The sequence below is a fragment of the Phyllobates terribilis genome, unplaced genomic scaffold, assembly GCF_046119375.1.
Source record: "Phyllobates terribilis strain yellow unplaced genomic scaffold, ASM4611937v1 Scaffold_1__5_contigs__length_1240528914, whole genome shotgun sequence".
In the NCBI taxonomy this organism is placed as follows: domain Eukaryota; kingdom Metazoa; phylum Chordata; class Amphibia; order Anura; family Dendrobatidae; genus Phyllobates; species Phyllobates terribilis.
Genome location: NW_027362761.1, coordinates 354,832,038 through 354,859,446, shown reverse-complemented (window position 1 = coordinate 354,859,446; position 27,409 = coordinate 354,832,038). Strand labels below are relative to the sequence as shown.

The 27,409-nt window shown below is 43.0% G+C and overlaps 1 protein-coding gene across 3 annotated transcripts; it reads left to right on the top strand.

Annotated features, from left to right (window-relative positions):
* The first annotated feature begins 1,174 nt into the window (after positions 1–1,174).
* KMT5A (lysine methyltransferase 5A) lies at positions 1,175–21,631 on the top strand. Of its 3 annotated transcripts, XM_073676189.1 has the most exons (8): positions 1,175–1,338; positions 6,705–6,802; positions 8,546–8,699; positions 12,548–12,743; positions 13,502–13,589; positions 13,686–13,745; positions 14,213–14,403; positions 19,996–21,631. In XM_073676189.1, exons 1-8 carry the CDS (start codon positions 1,329–1,331, stop codon positions 20,204–20,206), a joined length of 1,008 nt encoding a protein of 335 aa, XP_073532290.1. In that variant the 5' UTR covers positions 1,175–1,328; the 3' UTR covers positions 20,207–21,631. The 3 variants fall into 3 exon arrangements, with proteins under 3 accessions (XP_073532290.1, XP_073532292.1, XP_073532291.1); XM_073676191.1 differs by lacking the exon at positions 6,705–6,802 and having other exon boundaries at positions 1,177–1,338; XM_073676190.1 differs by lacking the exons at positions 1,175–1,338; positions 6,705–6,802 and adding an exon at positions 6,558–6,704.
* The last annotated feature ends 5,778 nt before the right edge of the window (positions 21,632–27,409 follow it).

Genomic DNA, 27,409 nt, shown 5'->3' with positions numbered 1-27,409 from the left:
AATCTAGATTGTGAGCCCCAATGGCGACAGTGATAACGTCTGTAAAGCGCTGCAGAATATCATGGTGCTATATGAGGAAAGCATAATAAATTAGCAAGAAATACTGGGAAAAATATTGTCATCTTATAAAATGAAGGAAATCAGATTATTCTAGTCACTGTGATCGTTCGGTCAGCGCCGGTTCACGCTGTGGTAAGGTTTTTCAGAACCGCTATTATTTTAATTCTTCTGTTGCTATAAGGGAACAGAGGAATGGACATAAATGCAGATGTGAACAGAGGTCTCTTTGTGACTAGGGATGAGCGATCCCGAACTGTAAAGCTCAGGGTTCGTACCAGACACCTAGTGTCCAACCCCAAACACTGACTTTTTACCGGAAATCCGGTTTACTGTTCAGGTTTCGATGCCTAATAAAATTTGTTGAAAGGCTGCAGCGAAGCTTTTAAGCTGTGGGCACTTCCAAAGCCATCACAGCCAGGTATCCGAAAAAATACAAAAACAGTGTTATCTACCTCCTCCTCCCCTGCCTCTTCCACCTCCTCCTCCACTTGTACCTCCGCCTCCTGGTTCTAGATTTTTTTATGCTGTTATTTTGTCATTTCCCTATCCACATTTGTTTGCAGGACACTTGTCCTCCTCTTACCCCCATTTAGCTTCCTTTTGCAGCCCCCTAGCCCTGACTAAGACCATTTTACAGCCATGTTAAAGCTCTGAAGTTCAGGTCCCCATAGACTTCTATTGTGTTCGGGGTCAAGTTCGCCCATCCTTATTTTTGAAACATTGTATGACTGACTACTAAATAAAAAATGGTTAACTGCACCAATACTGAACCGTGCATCACCCCAGCCTTGTCTTAGTGACTAGTAATGAAATGGTTAACTAACTAAGCAAGTGATTGATGAGAACAGCACAGAGCCTCCGAGCAGTGAGGACACGTGCAGTCGCCCGGATAACTGTATTCTCAGTGCAACCAATCAGCGTGCAGATACAGGTGTATAATACAGCCAATCAGATAGCTTCGAGGAATTTAAAACTACATGCACCATACAGAGGGCAGAAAGCGCCAGGGGGAGGGACATTGGGCGGGTTAATGCCTATCTACCAATGCGAAGACTTGATAATCTAACAGGCAGCATTTTGAGCCAATCCAAAGTGAGATGGGCGGTGAGATTCACTCGCTCCGCCCCCAACACGGCAGATACTGCCTGCGGCTTTAAACTTTGTTGGCGAGGTTGTCGGTAACGGGTTAATTTGGCGATTTCCCGGCTGGTTGTAGTTATTCTGTAGTTTTTTCTTACCGGACTTCCACGATCTGCGCCGGAGACATCATGGGGAGAGGTAATGATAACGGGCTTGCACCGATTCCCCCTTATTGGGACGGGTCCACGTGTTAAGGCTTGTATTGGGGGTCTTCTAACCGTCATTAACTGTAATGTGCGAATAAAACGTCCTGGAGCAGCCGCCATCGGGCTGTGCATTAGTCTGGGAGGTAGTGATGTCTGATCCGTGCTGGGGAATGGACCTTATTATATGTCCCTGGTATAAAGGATTTGTGGCTGGAAAATTGACCTAATATTGGGGAAATGGGGGTTTGTATGCTTCCCAAAAATGTAAACATTACCTAAAGCTGCTCACAATAGGATCCAGGATCCACACCAGCAGGACGGTCGGCGGGGAATTGCATCAAATGCGCATTTAAATGTTTATCCCACGATCTCCAGAGGCGTGCACCTCCGCTCCATTCATTGTCTGTGGGACTGCTGGAGAAATCTTGGGAAAATTGGGGGTCAAATAGGGTGTAACTTGTAATTTTGGGAAAATCCCCTTTAACCACCCAATTGCAAACCATCATCCTATGGAGAGAAGTTGGCCGTCTCGTCATCTGATGGTCCGTGAAAGAACTTTCTGCGGAAATGGATCTGTGCTGCAGAGTTATTCGGTGGATTTTACCATTTGCTGCATGATACCCATGTAACGTGTGTGGATTTTCCTTGCTGATTAGTTGCAGTATTGTGGTGAAATCCCTGCATGCACATGTAGCTTTAGGCTGTGCCCACTATACGTTTTTTTTTCAAGCATTTCTGCAGCGGCAATTCTGCCACAGAAACGCTTCAAAAACGCATGGTAGAAGGCCTGCCATTTTCCCTAATGATAATCCGCATGTGCTATGCACATGCTGCGGAGATTTCCGCTACGGATTATCATTCGCAGCACTACCCATTATGTTGCGTAATTGCGGCGTTTTCGCCGCCATGGACTTGCATTGAATCGCTTAATATCCGTATGACTACATGTGCACATGCAGATATTAAGCGATTCAATGTACGGATGGAGAAGAGGAGACTCTCCTCCAGACCCGGGTACCATAGTACCTGTGAAAAAAAAAAAAGAATTTAAAATAAAAAAAACACATTGTACTCACCTTCTGATGGCTTGCGATGGAGTAAAAGGACCTTCCATGATGTCATTCAGTCACATGACAGGTCACGCGACCTCTGACATCGGTGGTCGCGTGACCTGTCGCATGACTAAATGACGTCATGGAAGGTCCTTTTACACCATCTGGGGCCATCGGAAGGTGAGTATAATGTTTTGGTTTTTTGTTGTTTTTTTTTTACCATTTTTATTCTTTTTTAACTAACTTGGTCACGCTATATAAAATCCATGCCGTTTGCATGGATTTATATAGTGTGACCAAGTTGTCAAGCACTTTCCAAGTGATGCTAAAATCGCTTGGAAAGAGCTTGACACCCCGCATGAGAAATCGCATGCGCAAAATGCGTGAAAAATGCTTGTCCCTGCCTGAAAAAAATGCATGTAAAATCAGCATGTACAATCCGCATGCGTTTTTTCTGCCAGGTAGATGCGGAAACGCTCAAGGAAAATCCGGAGCACTTCTGCATTGTGGGCACATAGCCTTAAAGGGAATCTGTCACCTTCCCTGGGAGATATCAGACCTCTACTATGGCCATACAGGTTATAGAAAAGTAAATCTATACTTGCCTGTATGGCCCATAGTAGAGGTCTGATTGCAGATAAATGTGTTTTTATAAAATCTTTTCTACATGCCTGGTGCCCGGGGGGCGCCAAGAACTCTCCGCCTATGTGATTAGGAAGCCCAGAAATCCCCACCTATCAGTTTATTTAGCATATCCCCCCCCCCCCCTGCACGTCATAGGGCCCTGTGACATGCACTCGTCTCACTCCCTTCCCGCGCATGCGCACATCACCGCTATCATCAGGGGCGCTTTTTTTTTCCTCCCAGCCCAGTTTGTCTCTGCAGTGTTTTAGCGTGCAGGCGCCCAAAAGTCGCAGTGACTCCCAGCGCCTGCGCGCTAGAACACTGCAGAGAAAACCTCGCTGGGAGGAATAAAAGCGCACCTGATGATAGCGTCGATGTGCGCATGCGCGGGAAGGGAGTGAAACGAGTGCATGTCACAGGGCCCTATGACGTGCAGGGGGGGGGGTATGCTAAATAAACTGATAGGCGGGGGTTTCTGTGCTTCCTAATCAGATAGGTGGGGATTTCTTGGAAATACAATACTACTTTTCTATACCCTGTATGCCCGTAGTAGAGGTCTGATAACTCGCAGTAGGTGACAGATTTCCTTTAATAGGAACTTGTGTAGGATAACCCTGTTAATCTGCATGTTAAAGGGAATCTGTCAGTAGGATCAACCCTCCTAAGCCGTCTATATTGACATGTAGGTCATAGAGAGCAGAATAACATGATACCTGTAATATCTGTGATCTGATATCTTATTCCAGAGAAATCCATGGTTTTTGTTTGTTTTTTCTTATACATAAATGAGCTGTTCAGGACTATGGGACGGGCATAGCTCTCCAGGAGAATCAGCCTCCAGATCTTATTTTACATTAAAAGGGATGTTACCAGTGTGATGGCTGCGCTCCTGACCTGCATGTCTCACACCAGTAAAATAATCTGTGGAGGCGGAGTCTCATACAGATCAGTGTCCGGCCCATAGATCTTACCAGCTCATTTACATATAAGAAAAATGTTAGATTGCAAATATCAAGATATCATTGTATTCAGCTTCCTATGACTTGCATATCTATATAGACGGCTTAGGAAGGGTGATACTATTAGCAGAATCCCTTTTAATAGTGTTATGAAGGTGCCCGGCTGCCATGCTGAAAGTCCAGCTCCTGGTAAAAGATGACCTTTATTCCTCCTGGCAGCCACCATCTTGCAGTCATACCAGTGTACTGGCGAGGCTTCAGTCACCGCTCAGTACATTTTTAGTGACGGCACTTTGGCTGACAGCCGGCTCATTGATGCAATAGCTGGGATAGGTGATGATTGACAGTTGGGACCTGCGGCATAGTTCTGCGGACGGCCTGAACTGTGGCTCGCTGCTGGTGTGAGCAAAGGCAGCTTTGTGGCATTGGAGGAGTATAGGGGAACTGAAGCTGGTATATCCAGCGATCCCGCCAGCTTCAGAGCAGCATTTGCAAGTACTGCGCTTCTTACCTAGGAGACCCACCACTACTAATACACTGCAGCAGTGGCTGGTAGCCAAGGCAACAATCCATACACTAACAAATTAAAAATCCCTCTGTTCTTGAATGGAGAGGATTTTTAATAAGTGGTGAATTGTAAAATTGCTTGCTTTTAAGAGCAAGATGAGACCCTTTAAAGGGAATCTGTCACCAGGTTTTTGCTATTCCATCTGAGACCAGCATAATGTAGGGGCAGAAACCTCGATTACAGCAATGTATCACTTACTGGGTAGCATGCTGTCATTTTGATTAAAAATCTGTTTTATTGGCTGCAGATCTACCAGTTCTCTGAATGCTGAGCGCTGTATAATTCAGCCCATACCACTGGCAACTTTCTGCCTATGCAGTGTACAAAGAAAGCTGTCGATCAGTGGTGGGGGCAGGGTTATACAGAGCTAATGAATAATGGAGGACTACATGTTAGCAGGTCTACTAGTCTTCCGGTGATTTCTTCTTGATAAGTGATTTGATCAAAATTACAGGAAGCAGCCCAGTAAGTGACACATCGCTAGAATTGGGCTTGTGGTAAAAACCTGGTGATAGACTTCCTTTTAAGGGGGCATCCACCAGGTTGGTTGGATATGCATCAGATCCAGCCAAAACATCCACTGTGTATTACAGTAGCAGCATTGTGGCTGAGATTTCATAAAATCTTACCGACAAAGTACAGAGAAAATCCTCAGCATAAATTTAAGAGGATTTGACTTTGCAATGGGGGAAATCTGAGATAAACCGCAGCAAAATCCATTCATCTTGTGTGGCAGCGCCATAAAGGGAACATGTCAGACTCCTATCCCTCTCCCCCACCACTTACAAGCCTGTGTAGCCCCTTATGACCACAAGCTAATGCTGCCGCAGCACTAGGTCCTGTTTTGCAGTTCAGTATACACCAGTCTAGAGGTGCATTGGGTCATGATGATGCACTTCCAGCTCCTCAGTCTCACGCTGTATTCTCAGTCTAGTACCACCCTCTTGTAGTTTGACAGGCCGTTTGCTCTGGTATATGGTCGAAGACCAGTCAATCAACCAAGGACAACATCTGCAAGGAGTTTGTGTGGGTTTCCTCCCACACTCCAAAGACCTACTGATAGGGAATGTAGATTGTGAGCCCCAATGGGCACAGTGCCGATAATGTCTGTAAAGCGCTTTGGAATATGATGGCGCTATATAAGTAAAATAAATGGGGTAGTGCTAGGCAGGGAATACAGTGTGACACTGCGGAGCTGGAAGTGCATGGTCACGTCCCAGTGCACTTCCAAATATATGGATATAGAAGTTGAATCTGAGATTATTATTTTTTTATTATTATTTCTTGCTGCTGGAACAGCGTTTTGAAGTGCTAAAAGAAGTCTGAATTCACTCCATGACTGGCGGATTGTGACCGTCTGCCATTCCTCTGTATCCCCCGAGCGGGCAGTCATGTGATCGCATGTATGTAATTTGGCTACTTGCGGTCATGTCTGCTAGTCTCACTCAGCTTCCCTCAATTCTCTTCTGTTTTTAGACGCCGGATTGGACTACCTGGCACATGACCATAAGTAGGCATCACGTGACGGCCCGCACACACGGGGCTTACAGGGGAGTCGTGCCAGTGGCCACATCACACTCACAATTCGGCAGTCCCTGAGTGACCGCAGACACTTCTTCTGAGACCGGACAACCCTTTAACGGTCTTATCTTTTGAAGGACTAAATAGTCCTATAGATGGTGTAGATGTTTCTGACAGGTACCTTTAAAGTCAATTGTTTTTGTTACTTGTGTTTTTGTATTTTTCTCATCCACCCTGATGCTTTAATATACTGCAGATTATCTGACACCAAATCCACCTAGTGTGGCAATCACTGCATGGGGAGTAATGAATGAAGCAGTGTGCACCTCCTCCGTGTTCTGCCCGTATGGGGGTCTGATCTGGCAGCCTGCACACAGGGATCACATGTATCGCCCCACGCACTTATCACACAGGGCTCCCTGACTTGTGGTGTCCGGGTCTCATCCTGGCACTGCCAGTGGGACAGGTACCGGGAGGCAGTGGGCGGTACCGGGGCTCGGTCTCCTGACAGCAGTGGCCTGAGCCCTCCCTGTTTCCCCGCCTCTGAGCCCTTTAAAGATGGCGGCGCTAGACGCTGTCATAAGTCTCTGACCAGCCCAGTACAGCAATCAATCCCACCCTGTCTGTCTCCTAGGTAAGAAAATGTCCAAGTCTAGCGACGGAAGGAGTGGGGACGCACCGGAAACCTGTCGAACCGGGGGAACCAATGAAAACAACCCGAAAGTGACCGGGGTCGGTGGGCTAGTAACTGTCTTGTGTTCTGTTGGGCGCCCCCTACCTGTAATCGGCCGCATTTCACCGCGGAAACTAGTTCCAGTGTATGGATGAGGTTGTGCAGCGATGGCAGCGGCTGTGGTGTGAGTGTGTAGTGGGGTCTCATGGAGGAGACTGCTGTGTTGAGGTGGGTCTCATGGAGGAGACTGCTGTGTGTGTATCTGATGGAGGAGACTGCCGCACCATTCTTGGATGGGTTTATTTAGGATAGGTCTGGGTTACGCGGAGAGATCATCAGTGACATGCAGGTTGTCTGTGATGGTAATGACATTGCTGTAAAAGCAGTCTGTGTCTGGTGCTTTTTACTTTTATTGATCTAAACACAGAAGTCATCATTACGCCAGTTTCGCCCAATCATCCTTGTCCTCGTAGTTGGTGTAATCAGGTCTTGCCACATTGGCCCATGTGCAGGTACCTGCCTTAAGGGTAGCGATGTGAGCATTATGGGAGGATTTCTCATTGATTTATTCTATGGTATCATCTTGCAGGTGGCATTGCAGAATTCGCTGCCCATGTTTTGTTTTTTTTTAGGTACTCCCACAAGCTTAGACAGCAGATCCCAAATGTATGACTCACTCAGTGTAGGCTGAGCCATTACAATATTAAGAGGATAAGCAAGAACTGAAACCAGTTTTCCAGTTTAGAATGCAGCTAAGTTTTCCCAGTCTATTCACTTGCAGAAAATCTGCTGTGTTCCCAGAGTCGGCATATTAAGAAACCTCATGCACAGGCTGCTTAGTATAGTCAGTGATTACAGGAGCCCTGCAGGAAGCCCATGGGTGCTCCAGATGTAGGTGAGATGCTAATGGTGGGATGTGCGGCTCTCCTGTTCCTCCTTTGCAATGATATCTGCAGCAGTGAACGCGCAGTGGGAGGTCCACAGTGGCAATATATTCTCTTGTAAGAGCAGCCTTCCAATACTGGGAGTTAATCGGTGCTCATTGAGCAATGGCCGGGAAGAGCTTGCATGATTGACTTCTGTTATTGTGGGCAGCACATCCCTGTGTACACAAGGGGGATGTGCTGCCTTCTAACGATTAATATTAACCCCACGTAAAGATGCAATCAGCTGACACAGGCATTTGATCCTTTTGTTGGTTGATGGCTGTCACATTGCTGTGACCCCGGTATTTTGGCTGATCTTCCTGGGCCTTTTTTAGGCTACCTTTATAGCTGGATGTGCAGAAAGCTGATTAGGAAGTACTGTTCCTCTATTATTCCTCGAATACATTGACTATTGGGTGTTACTATTACTCTTGTCAAAGGGGTGTGTTCATACTAATAATAATTATTTTTATATAGCGCCAACATATTCCTCAGCGCTTTGCATACATTATACAGCCTTACACTATGAGCACTGATTGGACAGTGTATGTTCACACCCCCAACTGTTAACATTTAGAAGGAATAACGGATTATCGTCTCTTCTAATTTTTATATTAGGATACATGCAATTATTTACTAAAACAGACATGTCAGGAGAGCTGATACTGATAGTATCTCAGCAGTGGTTAAAGTATTCTTATGGAAAGTACATAAGTGATAGACAGTTACAGATGTTAGTAAGCACTATCTGATCTTTATTTTTTTTTTTACATTTCTTTCATGCTGCTAATGAACCATCTTTGATTTCTAAGAACTGCCTTTATAACCAATTAGTCCTTTTTTTTTTTTTTTTTTCTTTTCTTTTCTTCTCTCCAGGATGTGGGACATGGGGGGCAGTCAAAAATCTACTCTTTTATGAGCCCTACTAAATCTGCCAGTGCAAGACCCCCACTCCAGGAAGAAAACGCTGTGACACACAATGAGGGCAAACATCCGGGCAAAGCTGTAGATCCACATAAGAAAGCCGATGGTACGAATTCTCCATATCCACACCAGAATGTGTGGGCGTTGTATTGTATGCCTTGTATCCGAAACATTCCAAATCAGATTCTAAAAAAACATCTAAAAACCTGTTCAAATCCCATGCAGTGTCTGTTTTTAGAATGTGTCATTTTATTGCACAAATTGACTATGGTTTCCAGTACAGTTAAAATAATCCTAAGCTTATTCAGTGTGAACAAGAGCCTTAGTTCAGGTGCCAGAACAGCTGAATGAATGTGCATGTCTGTTACTACAACCCTTGGCAAAAATTATGGAATCACCGGGCTCGGAGGATGTTCATTCAGTTGTTTAATGTTGTTGAAAAAAAGCAGATCACAGACATGGCACAAAACTAGTCATTTCAAATGGCAACTTTAGGGCTTTAAGAAACACTAAAAGAAATCAAGATTAAAAATGTGGTACTCAGTAAGGGTAATTTTTTTCAGAACAAGCAGAGGGGAAAAAAAAAAAAATGGAATCGCTCAATTCTGAGGAAAAAAAAAATATGGAATCATGAAAAACAAACACACAAAAGAACACTCCAATACATCACTAGTATTTTGTTGCACCACCTCTGGCTTTAATAACAGCTTGCAGTCTCTGAGGCATGGACTTACTGAGTGACAAACAGTACTCTTCATCAATCTGGCTCCAACTTTATCTGATTGCTGTTGCCAGATCAGCTTTGCAGGTTGGAGCCTTGTCATGGACCATTTTCTTCAACTTCCACCAAAGATTTTCAATTGGATGGAGATCCGGACTATTTGCAAGGCCATGACATTGACCTTATGTGTCTTCTTTCAAGGAATGTTTTCACAGTTTTTGCTCTATGGCAGGATGCATTATCATCTTGAAAAAATGATGTCCTCATCCCCAAACATCCTTTCAATTGATGGGATAAGAAACTGTCCAAAATATCAATGTAAACTTGGGCATTTATTGAAGATGTTATGACAGCTATTTCCCCAGTGCCTTTACCTGACATGCAGCCCCATATCATCAATGACTGTGGAAATTTGCATGTTCTCTTCATGCGGTCATCTTTATAATTCTCATTGGAACGGCACCAAACAAAAGTTCTAGCATCATCACCTTGCCCAATGCAGATTCGCGATTCATCACTGAATATGACTTTCATCCAGTCATCCACAGTCCACGATTGCTTTTCCTTAGCCCATTGTAACCTTGTTTTTTTCTGTTTAGGTGTTAATGATGGCTTTTGTTTAGCTTTTCTGTATGTAAATCCCATTTCCTTACAGTTCGGTCACAGACTCCAGTTTCCTCCCATTCGTTCCTCATTTGTTTTGTTGTGTATTTCCTGTTTTGGAGACATATTGCATTGTTTCCGGTCTTGACGCTTTGATGTCTTCCTTGGTCTACCAGTATGTTTGCCTTTAACAACCTTCCCATGTTGTTTCTTTTTGGTCCAGATATTAGACACAGCTGACTGTGAACAACCAACATCTTTCGCAACATTGCTTGATGATTTACCTTCTTTTAAGAGTTTGATAATCCTCTCCTTTGTTTCAATTGACATCTCTCGTGTTGGAGCCATGATTCATGTCAGTCCACTTGGTGCAACAGCTCTCCAAGGTGTGATCACTCCTTTTTAGATGAAGACTAATGAGCAGATCTAATTTGATGCAGGTGTTAGTTTTGGAAATGAAAATTTACAGGGTGATTCCATAATTTTTTCCTCAGAATTGAGTTATTCCATAATTTTTTCCCTCTGCTTGGTCTGAAAAAAAAATTACCCTTACTGAGTACCACATTTTTAATCTTGATTTCTTTTAGTGTTTCTTAAAGCCCTAAAGTTGCCATTTGAAATGACTTTAGTTTTGAGCCATGTCTGTGATCTGCTTTTTTTTTCAACAACATTAAACAACTGAATGCACATCCTCCGAGCCCGGTGATTCCATAATTTTTGCCAGGGGTTGTATATCTCATGTTAGCCCTCCTCATTTTGGTGTCTTAGTGGTCACACCTGTACTGATCATAATTTAAAGAAATGTAGGTATTTGCAGCTGGAAAAAAAAGTACAGTGTGCGCCAATTACGCTTATTTCAGCAGCAAAGAAATATACAGGGTGTGCAATTTATATGGATACACCTAAATTAAATGGGAATGGTTGGTGATATCAACTTCCTGTTTGTGGCACATGAGTATATAGGATGGGGAAAACTTTTCCTGATGGGTGGTGACCATGGCGGCCATTTAGAAGTTGGCCATTTTGGATCCAACACTATTTTTTTCAATGGGAAGAGGGTCATGTGATACATCAAACTTATTGAGAATTTCATAAGAAAAACAATGGTGTGCTTGGTTTTAACGTAACTTTATTCTTTCATGAGTTATTTACAAATTTAGGACCACTTATAAAATGTGTTCAAAGTGCTGCCCTTTGTGTTGGATTGTCAATGCAACCCTCTTCTCCCACTCTTGACACACTGATGGCAACACCGCAGAAGAAATGCTAGCACAGGCTTCCAGTATCCGTTGTTTCAGATGCTGCACATCTCATATCTTCACAGCATTGACAATTTCCTTCAGATGACCCCAAAGATAAAAGTCTTAGGGGGTTCGATCGGGAGACCTTGGTGGCCATTCAACTGGCCCACGACGACCAATCCACTTTCCAGGAAACTGTTCATGAAGGAGTGCTCGGACCTGACAACCATAATGTGGTGGTGCACCATCTTGTTGGAAAAACTCAGGGAACGTGCCATCTTCAGTGCATACAGAGGGCAACACATCATGTAGCAATTTCAGATATCCAGTGGCATTGAGGTTTCCATTGATGAAGAATGGCCCCACTATCTTTGTACCCCATACACCACACCATACCATCAACATACGAGATGCCTTCAGTGTGAATGTACAATTTTCAAAGTCATGAAAATACAGAAAAATCTTTAAAGGAGAAGGTGTGTCCAAACTTTTGGTCTGTACTCTCCCTCTCCCTCTCTCCTCCCCTCTCCCTCTCTCCTCCCCTCTCCCTCTCCTCCCCTCTCCCTCTCTCCTCCTCCTTCTCCCTCCCTCCCTCTGTCCCTCTCTCCCCCTCCTCCTCTCCATCTCAGAAAGCTTGGTCTCAGTCGCAGGTCATGGGTCTTGCAACAGGATAATGACCCAAAACACACAGCTAAAAACACCCAAGGATGGCTAAGAGGAAAACATTGGACTATTCTGAAGTGGCCTTCTATGAGCCCTGACATAAATCCTATTGAGCATCTTTGGAAAGAGCTGAAACATGACGTCTGGAAAAGGCAACCTTCAAACACGAGACAACTGGAGCAGTTTGCTCATGAGGAGTGAGCCAAAACACCTTTCGAGAGGTGCAGAAGTCTCATTGACAGTTACAGGAATCATTTGATTGCAGTGATTGCCTCAAAAGGTTGTTTAACAAAATATTAAGTTAAGAGTACCATCATTTCTGTCCAGACCTATTTCTTGAGTTAAATTTTTTTTTAATTCTATGGAAGCAGAAAAGCAATGTCTGACTTTCATTTGTTAATGTTCATAGAGTTTTAATTTATTACTTTTGTCAGATTCAAGTTATTTCTGTGATCATTGTGAGTTTTTCTTTCATAAAACGAGGGGTACCAACAATTTTGACCACGTGTGTAAATGCTGTGAAGCATGCGGATGCTGTGGATGTAATCTGGTATTTTGTGGGTCCACGTGCAATAGGGCAGCATCCTTGTAGATTTGCGGAGTGGCTTCTTTTAGGGTGAGGAGGTAACAGTGCTTTAGTTAAATAGCAGCAGACTTTCTCTGTATAGTTCCGAAAAGCTTTTAAATATCGGTGTTAGACTTTTTGTATCTGATTTGTCACTTCAGTTGAAAAAAAAAAACTTGGCACCACGTCTAAGCTGTCGAAAGTTGCCGAACACAAACAAAACGAGTGTAGTTCTACAGAAGCAATCAGTGACCAAAATCAATCAGCCCCTGAAACCCATAAGAAATCATCTTTGCCACTTGCTGACAAGAAGTCGGAGCTTCAGAAGATGGTGAAAGCGAAATCTAATAGAAGGAAGTAAGTATAGCTTGTCAGGCCACCCAGACCTGCCCTTGTGTACAGTCTAGTTTTTTTGTCACATAGGCCAACTAGCTCTGCTTTACATATATGCCTGATGATTTAGGGGATTTTTCACCTCTGAAAGTAAAAACAAAAAAACATTGTACTCCTTACCAATCCCTCACTGATTTAGGGACCTGGGGGGGGGGGGGGGGGTAATCTAAAGTATTGCACAACCCCTTTAATGCGTTGATGGTTTTTTTTGAAGACAGGTGATTACACCAAATATTGTTGTTTTTTTTTTTTTTTTTTTTTAATTCACGTTACATTTTGTTAATTGTTAGAAATAAACTATTGACACTTACTTTTGAAAACATTTTTTCCACAGTGCTTTGGCACTGCATGTGTCTAATAGATCTCCTATCTTTATAATGACTAATGAACAAAGAAATTTTATTTATATATACATGCATACATACATACTTTTTTGTTCATTAGTCATTCACGGTCATTCAGAGTTGCTATCGTATTTCACTACTACTGACAAGTAGATCGGTTCTTACTGACAAGATGTCTTCTTGTGGCATCATTCACAAGGCTGTAGATCACCATTCTTGTGCACAACAGACTTCGCTGTAGGCTGTAATCAAAAATATTTGCTTAGGTTCTAACAAACAATAATCACTTGTTCTAAAGTTTTAACATTTGTTTTACATTATTGATTAACTCCGTGTTTTGTTTTTTTCTTGCAATGAATTGTTGCTTATTTTCTTTAGGGTACAAGGAACAAAGTCTCCAAACAGAAAAGTTACCGATTATTTCCCTGTCAGGCGAAGCTGTCGAAAAAGCAAAAAAGACTTGGAGGTAACCATAAATCTCGACCCCCCCCCCCCCCCCCCCTGAAGAAATCCATATGTGTAACTGTAATGGTGCTGATTGTCTTTTCAATTTCTCCCCCAGACCGAAGAAAAGAAAAGAATAGATGACCTTATTTTAAACGGCACAGAAGAAGGGATGAAGGTGGGTACTGCACAATAATGCCTGCATGTAGCTGTGATCATCATTTCTCTGATCCTGGCCCATGTATTTGCTAAGGCTCATCGCATAATTGGTGTTAAAACACACCGAGTGCAATATGAGGATTCACCAGTCTGCAGTCAGTAACTGCAGACTTGTAGCTTTAGACCAGACATCCCCTTCAATGCTTGTCATAAAATCTTGTTTCGTAGAATAATAAACTTATCTGCAAATAATGTTTTTAATTTTAGATACATTACAACAACATAGTTAAAAAATCAAGAAATATTATAAAAGTGGACATCATTGCTATGTTCTTGGGCTCATAGAACGCCTTGAGAATTACTTTCCTTCTCTCACATGACTTGGCCCAATCCTGCTCAAAGCTGAATACATTTCTGCTCAAGAGAAGGTGATCTGCATTCCTCTAAAATCTCCCTCCTGACGGCACCATTTTTTGTTCTCTTCAGGTTGACGTAATTGCTGATAAAGGTAGAGGGGTGATTGCAACTCAGAACTTCCAGCGTGGGGAATTTGTAGTGGAATACCATGGAGACCTCATAGAGACAACTGATGCTAAAAGGCGAGAGGCATTATATGCTGAGGACTCATCCACCGGCTGCTACATGTACTATTTTCAGTATCTGAATAAAACCTACTGGTGAGTTTTTAAAGGCTAATTAGAAGCACTTTGTAGCAAGATGCTTATTAAAAATATATATATATACATACACTGCTCAAAAAAATAAAGGGAACACTCAAATAACACATCCTAGATCTGAATGAATGAAATATTCTCATTGAATACTTTGTTCTGTACAAAGTTGAATGTGTTGACCACAAAATCACACAAAAATCATCAATGGAAATCAAATTATTAACCAATGGAGGCCTGGATACAGGCTGATCCAACTTTGATGTAATGTCCTTAAAACAAGTCAAAATGAGGCTCAGTATTGTGTGTGGCCTCCACGTGCCTGTATGACCTCCCTACAACGCCTGGGCATGCTCCTGATGAGGTTGCGGATGGTCTCCTGTGGGATCTCCTCCCAGACCTGGACGAAAGCATCCGCCAACTCCTGGACAGTCTGTGGTGCACCGTGACGTTGGTGGATGGAGCGAGACATGATGTCCCAGATGTGCTCAATCGGATTCAGGTCTGGGGAACGGGCAGGCCAGTCCATTGCTTCAATGCCTTCATCTTGCAGGAACTGCTGACACACTCCAGCCACATGAGGTCTTGCATTGTTCTGCATTAGGAGGAACCCAGGGCCAACTGCACCAGCATATGGTCTCACAAGGGGAGCAACTTCTGTGGGTTGTAGAGTCCGTCTCATGCTACCACGAGTGTGAAAGCACAACCAACATTCAAAAGTGACCAAAACATCAGCCAGAAAGCAATGGTATTGAGATGTGGTCTGTGGTCCCCACCTGCAGAACCACTCCTTTATTGAGGGTGTCTTGATAATTGCCAATAATTTCCGTCTATTGACTATTCCATTTGCACAACAGCATGTGAAATTGATGGTCAATCAGTGTTGCTTCCTAAGTGGACAGTTTGATTGCACAGAAGTTTGATTTACTTGGAGTTATATTCTGTTGTTTAAGTGTTCCCTTTATTTTTTGAGCAGTGTATTTTTTTAATGATTTTTAAAGGGATGGTCCACTACTCTGACAGCCCCATTTCAATCAGCATGGTTGCCCTCAGTAAAAAAAAATAAGACTTGTACCTCCCTCTGGCGCTGTTCGCGCATTGTCGATACTCGCTCTCCCTGGGGCTCAAATGACATTGTCACGTGATCCCTGAGTTTAATGGTCACTGGGCTCACAAGACATGACATAATGTGATGTGAGGCCTGACAGAGGGAGTGCTGACACCGCTGGAACAACACCAACACAAAAAGTGAGTATAAGTGTTTTGTAATGACAAACACACTGATGGGGGGGGGGGGGGTTGTCATGGTAGTGGACCACCCCTTTAATGATTAAAATCAGAATTGTTGAGATTGGGGTTTATTAACCCCTTAATAACATCTGACGTACTAATACGCGTCTGTGCCCTGGGACTTAAGAGCCAGACCCGTATTAGTACGTCATCGCTGTGCGGGCGCGATTGCCGCCGGGTGTCAGCTGATTGTCACAGCTGACACCCGGTACTATGTGCAGGGAGCGGTCCTGCACCGCTCCCAGCACATTAACCCCCGTGATGCTGCGATCGAAGTCGATCGCGGCATTGCGGGGGCAAGGGGAGGTGATCGGCGATACTCACCTCCTCTTCCGGCTTCCAGCGCAGTCTGCAAAGGCTTCCCGGGTGTTGCCATGACGACCCGATGTCGTCATGACAACATCCGGGTCACCAGAGAGCAGGAAGATTGCTTGGACATGCGCAGTGCATCTCCAAGCAATCTTCACACTGTGCACTTCTGACAGCCTTCATGGCATAGGGATGGTGCTCCATTCCTGTGCCATGCAGGCGATCAGAAAAAAAAAAGTGAAAGTCCCAGAGTGGGACAAAGTAATAAAGTGTATAAACTGTGTGAAAGTGGAAAAAAAAAAAAAAAAAGTGCAAAAATATTATAAAAAAATAAAAAAAATAATACACCAAAAATAAAAATATAATGTACCCATCAATAAATATTATTATAAAAAAAAAAAAAAAAAAAACAAAAGTACACATATTTGGTATCGCCGCGTCCGGAACAACCTGACCTATAAAACTGTCCCACTAGTTAACCCCTTCAGTAAACACGGTAAAAAAAAAAAAAAAAGAAGCAAAAAACAATGCTTTATCACCATACCGCCAAACAAAAAGTGGAATAACACGCGATCAAAAAGACGCATATAAATAAAAATGATACCGCTGAAAACGTCATCTCGTCCCGCAAAAAACAAGCCGCCATACAGCTCCATCAGCCGAAAAATAAAAAAGTTATAGCTCTCAGAATAAAGCGATACTAAAAAATATTTTTTTCTATAAAATAGCTTTTATTGTGTATCAGCGCCAAAACATAGAAAAATGATACAAATGTGGTACCGCTGTAAACGTACTGACCCGAAGAATAAAGCTACCTCATCAATTTTACCACACGCGGAATAGAATAAAAAAAAAAAAAAAAAAAAACAATTCCTGAATTGTTGGTTTTTGTTTATTCTGCCTCCCAAAAATCGGAATAGAAAGCGATCAAAAAATGTCACGTGCCTGAAAATGGCACCAATAACAACGTCAAGTCATCCCGCAAAAAACGAGCCGTCACATGACTGTCTGCCAAAATCTGGAAAAATTATAGCTCTCAAAATATGGCGATGCAAAAACTAGATTTTACAAAAAATGCGTCTTTTAGTGTGTGACAGCTGTCAGTCATAAAAACCCCATATGATTCTGGCATTGCTGTAATCACACCGACCCGAAGAATAAAGTCGTCTAATCACTTATACCGCACAAGGAACGGCGTCAAAAATAAACTCTTGGGTTAGGATTGGGCTGGGTTTGGGGCTAGGGTTGTGCTAGAGTTAGTGCTGGGGTTGGGATTTTTTTCAAAAGTAACAAAAAAAGATGACGATATGGCGACTAGTGTTGAGAGCAAGTGCTCGCTACTTGAGTTTGCATCGGGTGCTCTGGTATGCATTGAGTATCGTGAGTATTTGAGTGACATGCTCGAGTCTCTGCCCCATATGCTTCGCAGCCAAAAAACTTTACGGGGATTGCCTGCCATGCACGAGCGATCCCCGCATGTTTTTTTTTGGGTGTCTAATAACCGTGAAACATGCGGAGCAGGGACTCGAGCATGTCACTCGAGCACACGCTTTACATGGTGCATACCTGAGTACCCGATGCAAACTCAAGTAGCGAGCACTTGCGCTCAAGAATAATGACAACTTATTCAATATGATGACCTAATGTAAACAAATTCTGTGCCGTACCTCTGGGTTCAAAATGTTCACTATACACCTTAATAAAATCCTTGAGGGGTATAGTTTCCAAAATGGGGACACTTGTGGGGGAGCTCCACTGTTTAGGCACATCACGGGCTCTCCAAACGCGACATGGTGTCCGCTAACAAATTGAATGGAAAATCGGCTCAAATTGTTAGCGGACGCCATGTTGCGTTTGGAGAGCCCCTGTGTGCCCAAACATTGGAGCTCCCCCACAAGTGACCCCATTTTGGAAACTAGACCCCCCCAAGGCACCTATCTAGATGCATAGTGAGCACTTGGAATCCCCAGGTGCTTCACAAATTGATTCGTAAAAATGAAAAAGTGAAAAAAAACAACACTTTTTCATTTTTATGAATCAATTTGTGAAGCACCTGGGGTTCCAAGTGCTCACTATGAATCTAGATAGGTGCCTTGGGGGGTCTAGTTTCCAAAATGGGGTCACTTGTGGGGGAGCTCCAATGTTTGGGCACGCAGGGACTCTCTAAATGCAACATGGTATCCGCTAACAAATTGAATGGAAAATCGGCTCAAATTGTTAGCGGACACCACATTGCGTTTGGAGAGCCCCTCTGTGCCCAAACTTTGGAGCTCCCCCACAAGTGACTCCATTTTGGAAACTAGACCCCCCAAGGCACCTTTCTAGATGCATAGTGAGCACTTGGAACCCCAGGTGCTTCACAAATTGATTCATAAAAATGAAAAAGTGTTTTTTTTTTCACTTTTTCATTATTACGAATCAATTTGTGAAGCACCTGGGGGTTCCAAGTGCTCACTATGCATCTAGAAAGGTGCCTTGGGGGGTCTAGTTTCCAAAATGGGGTCACTTGTGGGGGAGCTCCAAAGTTTGGGCACACAGGGGCTCTCTAAACGCAACATGGTGTCCGCTAATTATTCAAGCAAATTTTACAATCAAAAAGTCAAATGGCGCTCCTTCCCTTCCGAGCCCTACAGTGCGCCCAAACAGTGTTTTTTCCCCAAATATTGGGTATCTGCGTGCCCAGGGGAAATTGCACAACAAATTTTGCGGTCCATTTTTTCTTGTTACCCCTGTGAAAATAAAAAAAAAATTGGGTCTAAAGTAACATTTTTGTGAAAAAAGTTAAATGTTCATTTTTTTTCTTCCACATTCAAAAAATTCCTGTGAAGCACCTGAAGGGTTAATAAAGTTCTTGAATGTGGTTTTGAGCACCTTGAGGGGTGCAGTTTTTAGAATGGTGTCACTTTTGGGTATTTTCTGTCATAAAGACCCCTCAAAGTGACTTCAAATGTGATGTGGTCCCTAAAAAAAATGGTTTTGTAAATTTTGTTGGAAAAATGAGAAATCGCTGGTCAACTTTTAACCCTTATAGCTTCCTAACAAAAAAAAATTTTGGTTCCAAAATTGTGCTGATGTAAAGTAGACATGTGGGAAATGTTATTTATTAACTCTTTTGTGTGACATATCGCTCTGATTTCAGGGCTTAAAAATTCAAATTTTGAAAATTGCAAAATTTTCAAAATTTTCGCCAAATTTCCGTTTTTTTCACAAATAAACGCAAGTGATATCGAAGAAATTTTTCCACAATCATGAAGTACAATATGTCACGAAAAAACAATCTCAGAATCAGGGGGATCCGTTGAAGCGTTCCAGAGTAATTACCTCATAAAGTGACAGTGGTCAGAATTGTAAAAATTGGTCCGGTCATTAACGTGCAAACCACCCGCGGGGCTTAAGGGGTTAAAGGGTTCTGAGGGGTTTTTTTTTATTTTACCTGTCCGTACAAGAAAATGTTTAGGGACTTGTTTGCTTGACTTTAAATTGTTAATCTGTAAAAAAAAAAAAAATTTTTTTTTTTCTACCAGATTTGTAAATTACTTAATGTACTTTTTATAGACAGTAACTTCAGTTAACTTTTTCTTGAGTAATTGAAGTCTAAGTGTAGCCCCAACCTTTAGGAGAGTTGTCCAAGCCTTGTGCCACTGACGACCTATCCTTAGAATGGATCCTCTATACCAGATTGGTGGGGGTCCGATGGAATAAGAGCTGAACTGCAGTTCTCGGCACCAGTTACTGCTCCGTGAATGTAATATCATTGTCCCTACTCATTTCAGTGCAGATAAAACTTCTGATTGGTGGAGCTGCTAGGTGTTGGACACCCACAGATGTGATATTGATGACCTATCTTGAACATAGGCCATCAATAGCACAAGACCTGACAACTTCTTAATTAAGGGTGCCTATTTTAGGTCCATTTAAATTCATACTTGCAATTTACTTATCCCATTACACCACCTCACCTGTGATACTTATACCATTTCTTCTCTATTCTTACATCAGTGTTGACGCTACAAAAGAGACCAACCGCCTAGGAAGACTAATAAACCATAGCAAGAATGGAAATTGCCATACAAAGCTACATGATATCAACAATATACCTCACCTTATATTGATTGCATCAAGAGACATAAAGGCTGGGGAGGAATTGTTGTATGACTATGGTGATCGGAGCAAGTCTTCCATTGAAGCACATCCATGGCTGAAAAACTGACTTTCATAAGGACTACTGGATTTTACACCTTGCTTTTTGAACTGGTTTTATCCCTGCTCCCTTCCTATTTGTACATGCACAGGTAATTGTAATGCAGGCCTTCTTAGAGATGAAGATTCTCTGTTTTGCAGAGGGGAGTCTTTGCCTACCCAGCATGCAATTGATTCACATCCTTATTACATTTTTGCTGGGCCTAAAAACTAACAAATAATGTTCCTCTAGGGTACTGATGGCTATCCCAATCTGTAATGACATGGCAGGAAAGAAATGGTTTTGTATAGAAATGTAGCAATATTCTTATCTGCTTGAGACTGTGTTTAACTGTAGGTTTATATATATATTTTTTTTCTACCACCCGACCTTGGTAAAATGGACATGTGAACTGTAATTGTTGGAGTAATCAAGTCTATAGCTAAAGGCATAAAATTATAGTTCTACCAGAATTTGTGACAAAGTTAAAATCCTCGGCTGTGGATCTGTATATGAACGATCTCCTTCTATCTAGATGCACTGTACATCTTAAATACTGTATATGTGCTAGCCACACGAAGCCCTTTTAAACAAATGTGAATTAATATTAAAGGGACTCTGTCAGCACTGAAAAACTGTCCAAACCAAGTACCGGTGCTTGGTGCACCCCTGGTGTGGCCAAACATTTAGGTACATCTTTCTAACTACTTGCTTTCCTCTATCTCCACCCTTCTCTGGCTCTATGAAGCCAGAGCTGTGAATCAAAGAAGTGGGGTGGAGATGGTGGGAAGGTGCACTAATGTTTTGGCCACACCAAGGGTGCACTGGCTTGCCCAGTCATTTTATGCTGACAATCCTTTTGATGAACTTTTTTTTTGGCACAGGTCTATGGGATGTTCTCTTTGACTCTGGTGCTTTTCTTGCCGTTTGAATAGCAGAAGTGGTGGAAAAAAACTAATCCCCTTTTTAGTGTAGATTTTAAGTGCACATTTACAAAGATCTCATGCACACGGAAGCACAGAACTCGTGTCACCAAAGCTCTGTACTATGGAGAGCAAGCACTCCGTATAATGCCATTTTGGTATATGCATTTGGCACAATGCTCCCAGAGGAAACAATATATTAGAAAGAGCATCCAGTGGAGCTGATCAATGAATTATTTTTTTCCTATGGATTCTACATGAATCGTGATAAATTTCTTAATGAAATCCAATGCACATGAAGGTTCAGAAAGAACAAAGATTTCATATTATGTATCTGTAATATGGCTGTGCATGAGGCCTTAAGGCTGTAAGACTTACCTGTTTCTGGATGCCATACAGGCTGTTAATATAGAAGTTCAGATTGCTATAGTGAGATTTTTTTAATGCAGTGAGTGTAAAAGATAACATTGTAATGACTTTTTTTGTACTTCATTGGAAAGACTATTCTGTGGAATAAATATTTATTGATAAAGCGAAAATAAAGGTCCTTATGTATTTTTATTACAAATGTCACTGGCAGTAAAAAGTGTTGTAGCTCATTATACACTGGAGATGTACTATTATCGTAAATGGATCCCACTACTGGGTCCCACATCTCTGAAAATAGGTGTCTGTGTCAAGATAGTTGGTAATTTATATGGGAGTCCTGGAAATTTCAGAGCACGCTGGGCCCTACATCCATCATACATTTATGGCGCATATTCTGTGTATGCCATAAATGTATATGAAGGGAATAACCCTCATTATGAAACACTAACTTTTTCTGCAAAGGCAAAATCTGCATTTATTTATTTTTTCAATTTTAAAGTACCTATTCTACTGTATTCAACGAGTTTAAAGTTTCAATTGCAGCTTTATTCAGATTGGTTGCGGTTTATGGAGGCTTATGACTCTTGGGTAGAACTATGAAATTTTGGTGGGGCTCTGTTTAGTATATTTCTGTCATGAAGCTCTGCACGTGTGTGTTTTTAAAGGGATTGTCCGGTCTAAGACACAAGCTCAGCAGTCATGCTATGAGACTGCAGAATCCTGACAGTGCGCAATGCACACACTGTAATAATTCCCATGTATGCCACTAGCGAGTGGACTGTAATGTACCGTATTAAGCTCAATGGCTAGCACTGTTGCTTTGCAGCGCTGGGGTCCTGGGTTCAAATCCCACCAAGGACAACATCTGCAAGGAGTTTGTATGTTCTCCCCGTGTTTTGCGTGGGTTTCCTCCGGGTTCTCCGGTTTCCTCCCAAACACCAAATCCATACTGATAGTATAATCACTGTCCCCATTGGGGCTCACAATCTAAGCTTCTTGTCTGTAAAGTGCTGTGGAATTACTGAAAAAGGGGGCCGCACGGGGGGGGGGGGGTGTCTCTGAAAAAGGGCGCTGCACAGGGGAGGGGGGGTTCTCTGAAAAAGGGGGCCGCACAGCGTGGAATCACTGTGGACGAGGGGCAGCGTGGGGTGGGATCACTGGAAGAGGGGCAGCATGGGGCGGGATCACTGTGGACGAGGGGCAGCGCGGGGCGGGATCAATATGTAGGAGTAGTGTTGGGGGTTCAGTATGGAAAATGGGCTTAGTATGGAGAAGGTTAATGTGGGGGAGATAGTTCAAAGAGGGGGCAGCATGGGGTGGGGACAGTGGAAATTGTAGTTCATAAGTGAGGAGGATGTGATGCGTAGAATTTATAAGGGGGACAAAGTAGTGGTCATAGTATAGAAAGTGGGGATAGCGTCGTGGTCATAATAGAAGGGGGGGTGGCATGGTGGTCATAGTGTGTGTATATATAAAGAGACAGCGTGGTGGTAATTGTATATAAAGAGAGACAGCATGGTGGTCATGGTATATAAAGGGGAGCGGTGTGGTGGGAATATTTTATAGGAAAGGACAGTGGAGGCAAAGTACCATTAGAGAAACTGTGGGGTTATTTTTTGTGCAGGGATCACAGCGAGGGGCAGTTATTTATTTGGGGGCACAGCGTTGGGCTTATTTAAGGCACAGCATATGGTTCTTTTTATTCAGGAGCATTATAATTACACTGTTCATTTTTAAGGGCACGGTGTCAGGATGTGCTGCAGATGACTGGAAAAGATGGCAATCTGCAGAGACGAGCTGTGAATGAGAAAAACAGTCATTGCACCAGGACCTGCAAGGTACCTAGATCTGAGTGGCTAAATATATTAGCTAAATACAGGTTTTAAATCAACGCTGATCTACTGAATCAAGTAGATTCAGTCATTTAATAGCCTGTTTAGACAGGATGTGGCCTCACTTTCATGTGCACAGAACAATCTTTATATGATCGTCCTGTGCACATAGAATAGCATTGTTCTTGGCAGCATGTGATTACAGGACAATGTGCTGCCAAGAAAGATGATATTTAAAGGGCGTCTGTCACCCCCCCCCAAATGACAATTAAACTACATAAACATTTATTTAGGGAACATGGCCCATATAAAAATCATACCAGGCATATACAATTTAACCTAATAATGAAAAATCTTCCTTTTTAATTTTTTTTATGCAAGTGAGGGTGCATTGGTGCTTATTTGGCGTGGCCTATGCCTTGGAGCACCATTACACCCTTCTATTTGCATATTAAAGACAATTCCCTGTCTTGATTGACAGCGCTCCATTGGTAAGAGGGAGCGCTGCCTAAAATCACTGCGTTCTAAGTGTCAGTGTGGCCGTGCACACAATGTGGCTGCATGTGCGTTCTTATTTCTGGTTCCTGCTTCTTTGGCCCCCGAGGAGGATGAGGGGTGTTTAAGTGAGCAGACACCATGTACACGTCACATGGTGCTGTGCTCCCGGAAGTCACTCGCTACACTTCCAGGTACGGCAACCATGGACAGGCAGAATCCACGCATCAGAGCACGTCCATAACCACATTGTGTGCACACCCGCAATGTCAGTTGGAGCACTCGCTGTTTTCAATTGACCGCTGTCAATCTCAATCAATACAACGGATTAGCTTTAATATGCAAATATGAGGGCATAACAGTGCACCAAGGCATAAACCACACCAAGGGTATACTGAAGCGCCCTCCTTTGCATGTTAAATAAAAGTGGATTTTTCAGCAAATTAAGTTAAACTGTATACACCTGTTATGATTTTTGTATGTGCTACATTCCCTATTATAAATGTTTTATGCAGTTTACCATATTTTTCGGACTACAAGACGCACTTTTTTCCTCAAATTTTGGAGGAAAATGGGGGGTGCGTCTTATAGTCCGAATGTTGCTCAAAAAAATAAAGGAAACACTTAAACAACCGAATATAACTCCAAGTAAATCAAGCTTCTGTGAAATCAAACTGTCCACTTAGGAAGCAACACTGATTGACAATCAATTTCACATGCTGTTGTGCAAATGGAATAGACAATAGATAGAAATTATTGGCAATTATGAAGACACCCTCAATAGAGGAGTGGTTCTGCAGGTGGGGACCACAGACCACATCTCAGTACCAATGCTTTCTGATTGATGTTTTGGTCACTTTTGAATGTTGGTTGTGCTTTCACACTCGTGGTAGCATGAGACGGACTCTACAACCCACAGAAGTTGCTCAGGTAGTGCAGCTCATCCAGCATGGCACATCAATGCAAGCTGTGGCAAGAAGGTTTGCTGTGTCTGTCAGCATAGTGGCCAGAGGCTGGAGGTGCTACCAGGAGACAGGCCAGTACACCAGGAGACGTGGAGGGGGTCGTAGGAGGGCAACAACCCAGCAGCACATACATGTATACATACACACATACATGTATACATACATACATGTATACATGCACACATACATACATGTATACATGCACACATACATACATGTATACATGCACACATACATACATGTATACATGCACACATACATGTATACATACACACATACATACATGTATACATACACACATACACGTATACATACATACTGTGCTGGGGGAGCGGTTGCGGCGGAGGAGCGGTGCACAGGAGGCAGCAGCCGCCTGCTGCAGCCTATACTGTACCCGTTGCTAAAGAAAATGAATATTCACTGCTCCCCACGCCCATAGGCGTGGGGAGCACTTAATATTCATGCTCCTTAATAGTCGCACACAGTGTATCAGCAGCGCGGCTCCTGCTGCTGTCGGCAATCGCGTGTGCCCGCTATTAAAGGGCATGAATATTCACCCTCTCTCCACGCCCATTATAAAACCAATGGATGAATTTAACGTCAGGTTATAAGCTTTTATTTACATAACTTGGATAAGTGACATAACTTCTGTCAGGGAGTGTAGGATAAGGATTAGGGGGCCATACATACCAGGATAGGGATGAGGGGTGCCATGCATACCAGGATTGGGGATGGGAGCCACGTATAATAGGAAGGGGGGGCATATCTACCAGGATGGGGGATATTATCAGAATTGGGGGACATTACCCCTATTCCAGTGTCAGCAGCAGACCCGCTACCCCTTAACAGTGCATCGTGACCACATTTTTTGCTTTAATTTTTTTTTTCTATTTTCTTCCTCTAAAACCTAGGTGCGTCTTATGGTCCGAAAAATACGGTAATTGGCATTTTGTGGGTGACAGTCTCCCTTTAAGTAAGCTTAAAAATTTCACCCTACGAACAAATGTTTTGCTCCTTCATCTGGTGATTGACAGCTTGTTTAGGTAGATTGATAATTGGTTGCACTTTAAAGAGTATACATTTTGAGATATTATTTTATATATTTTAGGGTCATTAATTGTGAGCAGATCTGTGGGGAACCTCATTTAGAGTCCCGCACTAATCACTCAAAAGACCTTATAAGGCTATGTGCGCACGTTCAAGATTTGAATGCAGAAAATTCCTTAAGGTTTCTGCATCTCTTGGCAGGAAAAACGTTGTAGAAAAAAACGTGCGTTTAGCCGATATTTTCATGCTTTTTTGTACAGCAATGAATGCTTTTTGGAGCTAAATAAGGATATTTGAAAAAAAAAAAAAAATATGGGACATCGCTTTAAGGCTGTGTGCCCACTATGCGTTTTTAAGCGTTTCCGCAGCGGCAATTCCGCTGCAGAAACGCTTAAAAACGCTTGGTAGAAGGTCTGCTATGTTCCCCAATGATAATCCGCATATGCTGTGCACATGCTGCAGAAATTTCCGCTGCTTATTATCACTGCGGGAAAAATCCGCAGCACTACCAATTATTTTGCGGAATCGTGGCGTTTTCGCCGCCATTAACTGCGGACTGATATTAATAGCCGGGGAAGGGGCCATAGATCCTGCCCCACCCCCCCTCTGAGGCTAATATCAGCTCTCGGTAGCCCCACAAATCGTGCATCCATAAGATGCGCCAAATCTGGCGCTTAGCCTCTGATCTTTCCACTGCCGTGGCAAGTGGAGTAATAAGGTTGGGGTTCATGTCAGCCTTGTATTGGCGGCTGACATGAAGACCAGGTGAGTAATGGGGAGGTGTCTATAAGACGCCTCAATTACTAACCCTGTAGTAAGATGTTGGACTTTTTTTTCAAATAGACACTGCCAGAATAAAGTATTTTGTTTAAATAAAACTCCACACGGTTTTAATCTTTTATTTACAAATAAAAATCACCGTATACTCCCCTACCGCCAGTCCCTGAAGCCCTAGTCTCCTGTAAAAAAAAAAAACAAAAAAAACAACCATATCCCTCATCTGTCCGCCGTCATGACGTAATCCCAGTGTCCCACGACCATCCGGGTCACTTCCACAGCTGCCGCACCAGCAATCACTGGTGTGACTGCTGTAGAAGACAGCACGGTATACACTGACAGGAGTGTAATCACTCCTGTCTGTGTACATTGCTGCGCTGCTGTGGCTGCGTTCACCTGAGTTTATCAGCTGATAAGCTCCGGTGCCCTCATTTACTGCCTCAGTGTTGCATGGGAAAATTCCCACGCAGCACCGATGCTGTAAGTGAGGTCCCGGAGCTCTTCAGCTGACTAACTCGGTCCCGGCAACACAGCGATGTACACTGCTGTGAGAGCGATCGTGCTCCCATCGGTGTGCCGCCGGGTGATCGGGTCGCCGTGGGACATCGGTAGGATGGTGGACAGGTGAGAAACAGGTGTTTCTTATTTTGATATAGATTCTTAGATTTTTTTTTGAACACCGCGCATAGGCTCCGGCTGTGGAGACTATTTCTCCCTTCAGCCGCGCCTGAGGTTGAAGGGAGGAGTAGTCTTCACCAGGTACCATTCTTTGTGTGTTTTTGATTCATTGACTTGAATTGAGTCTGTCAAATACGCAGCAAACAT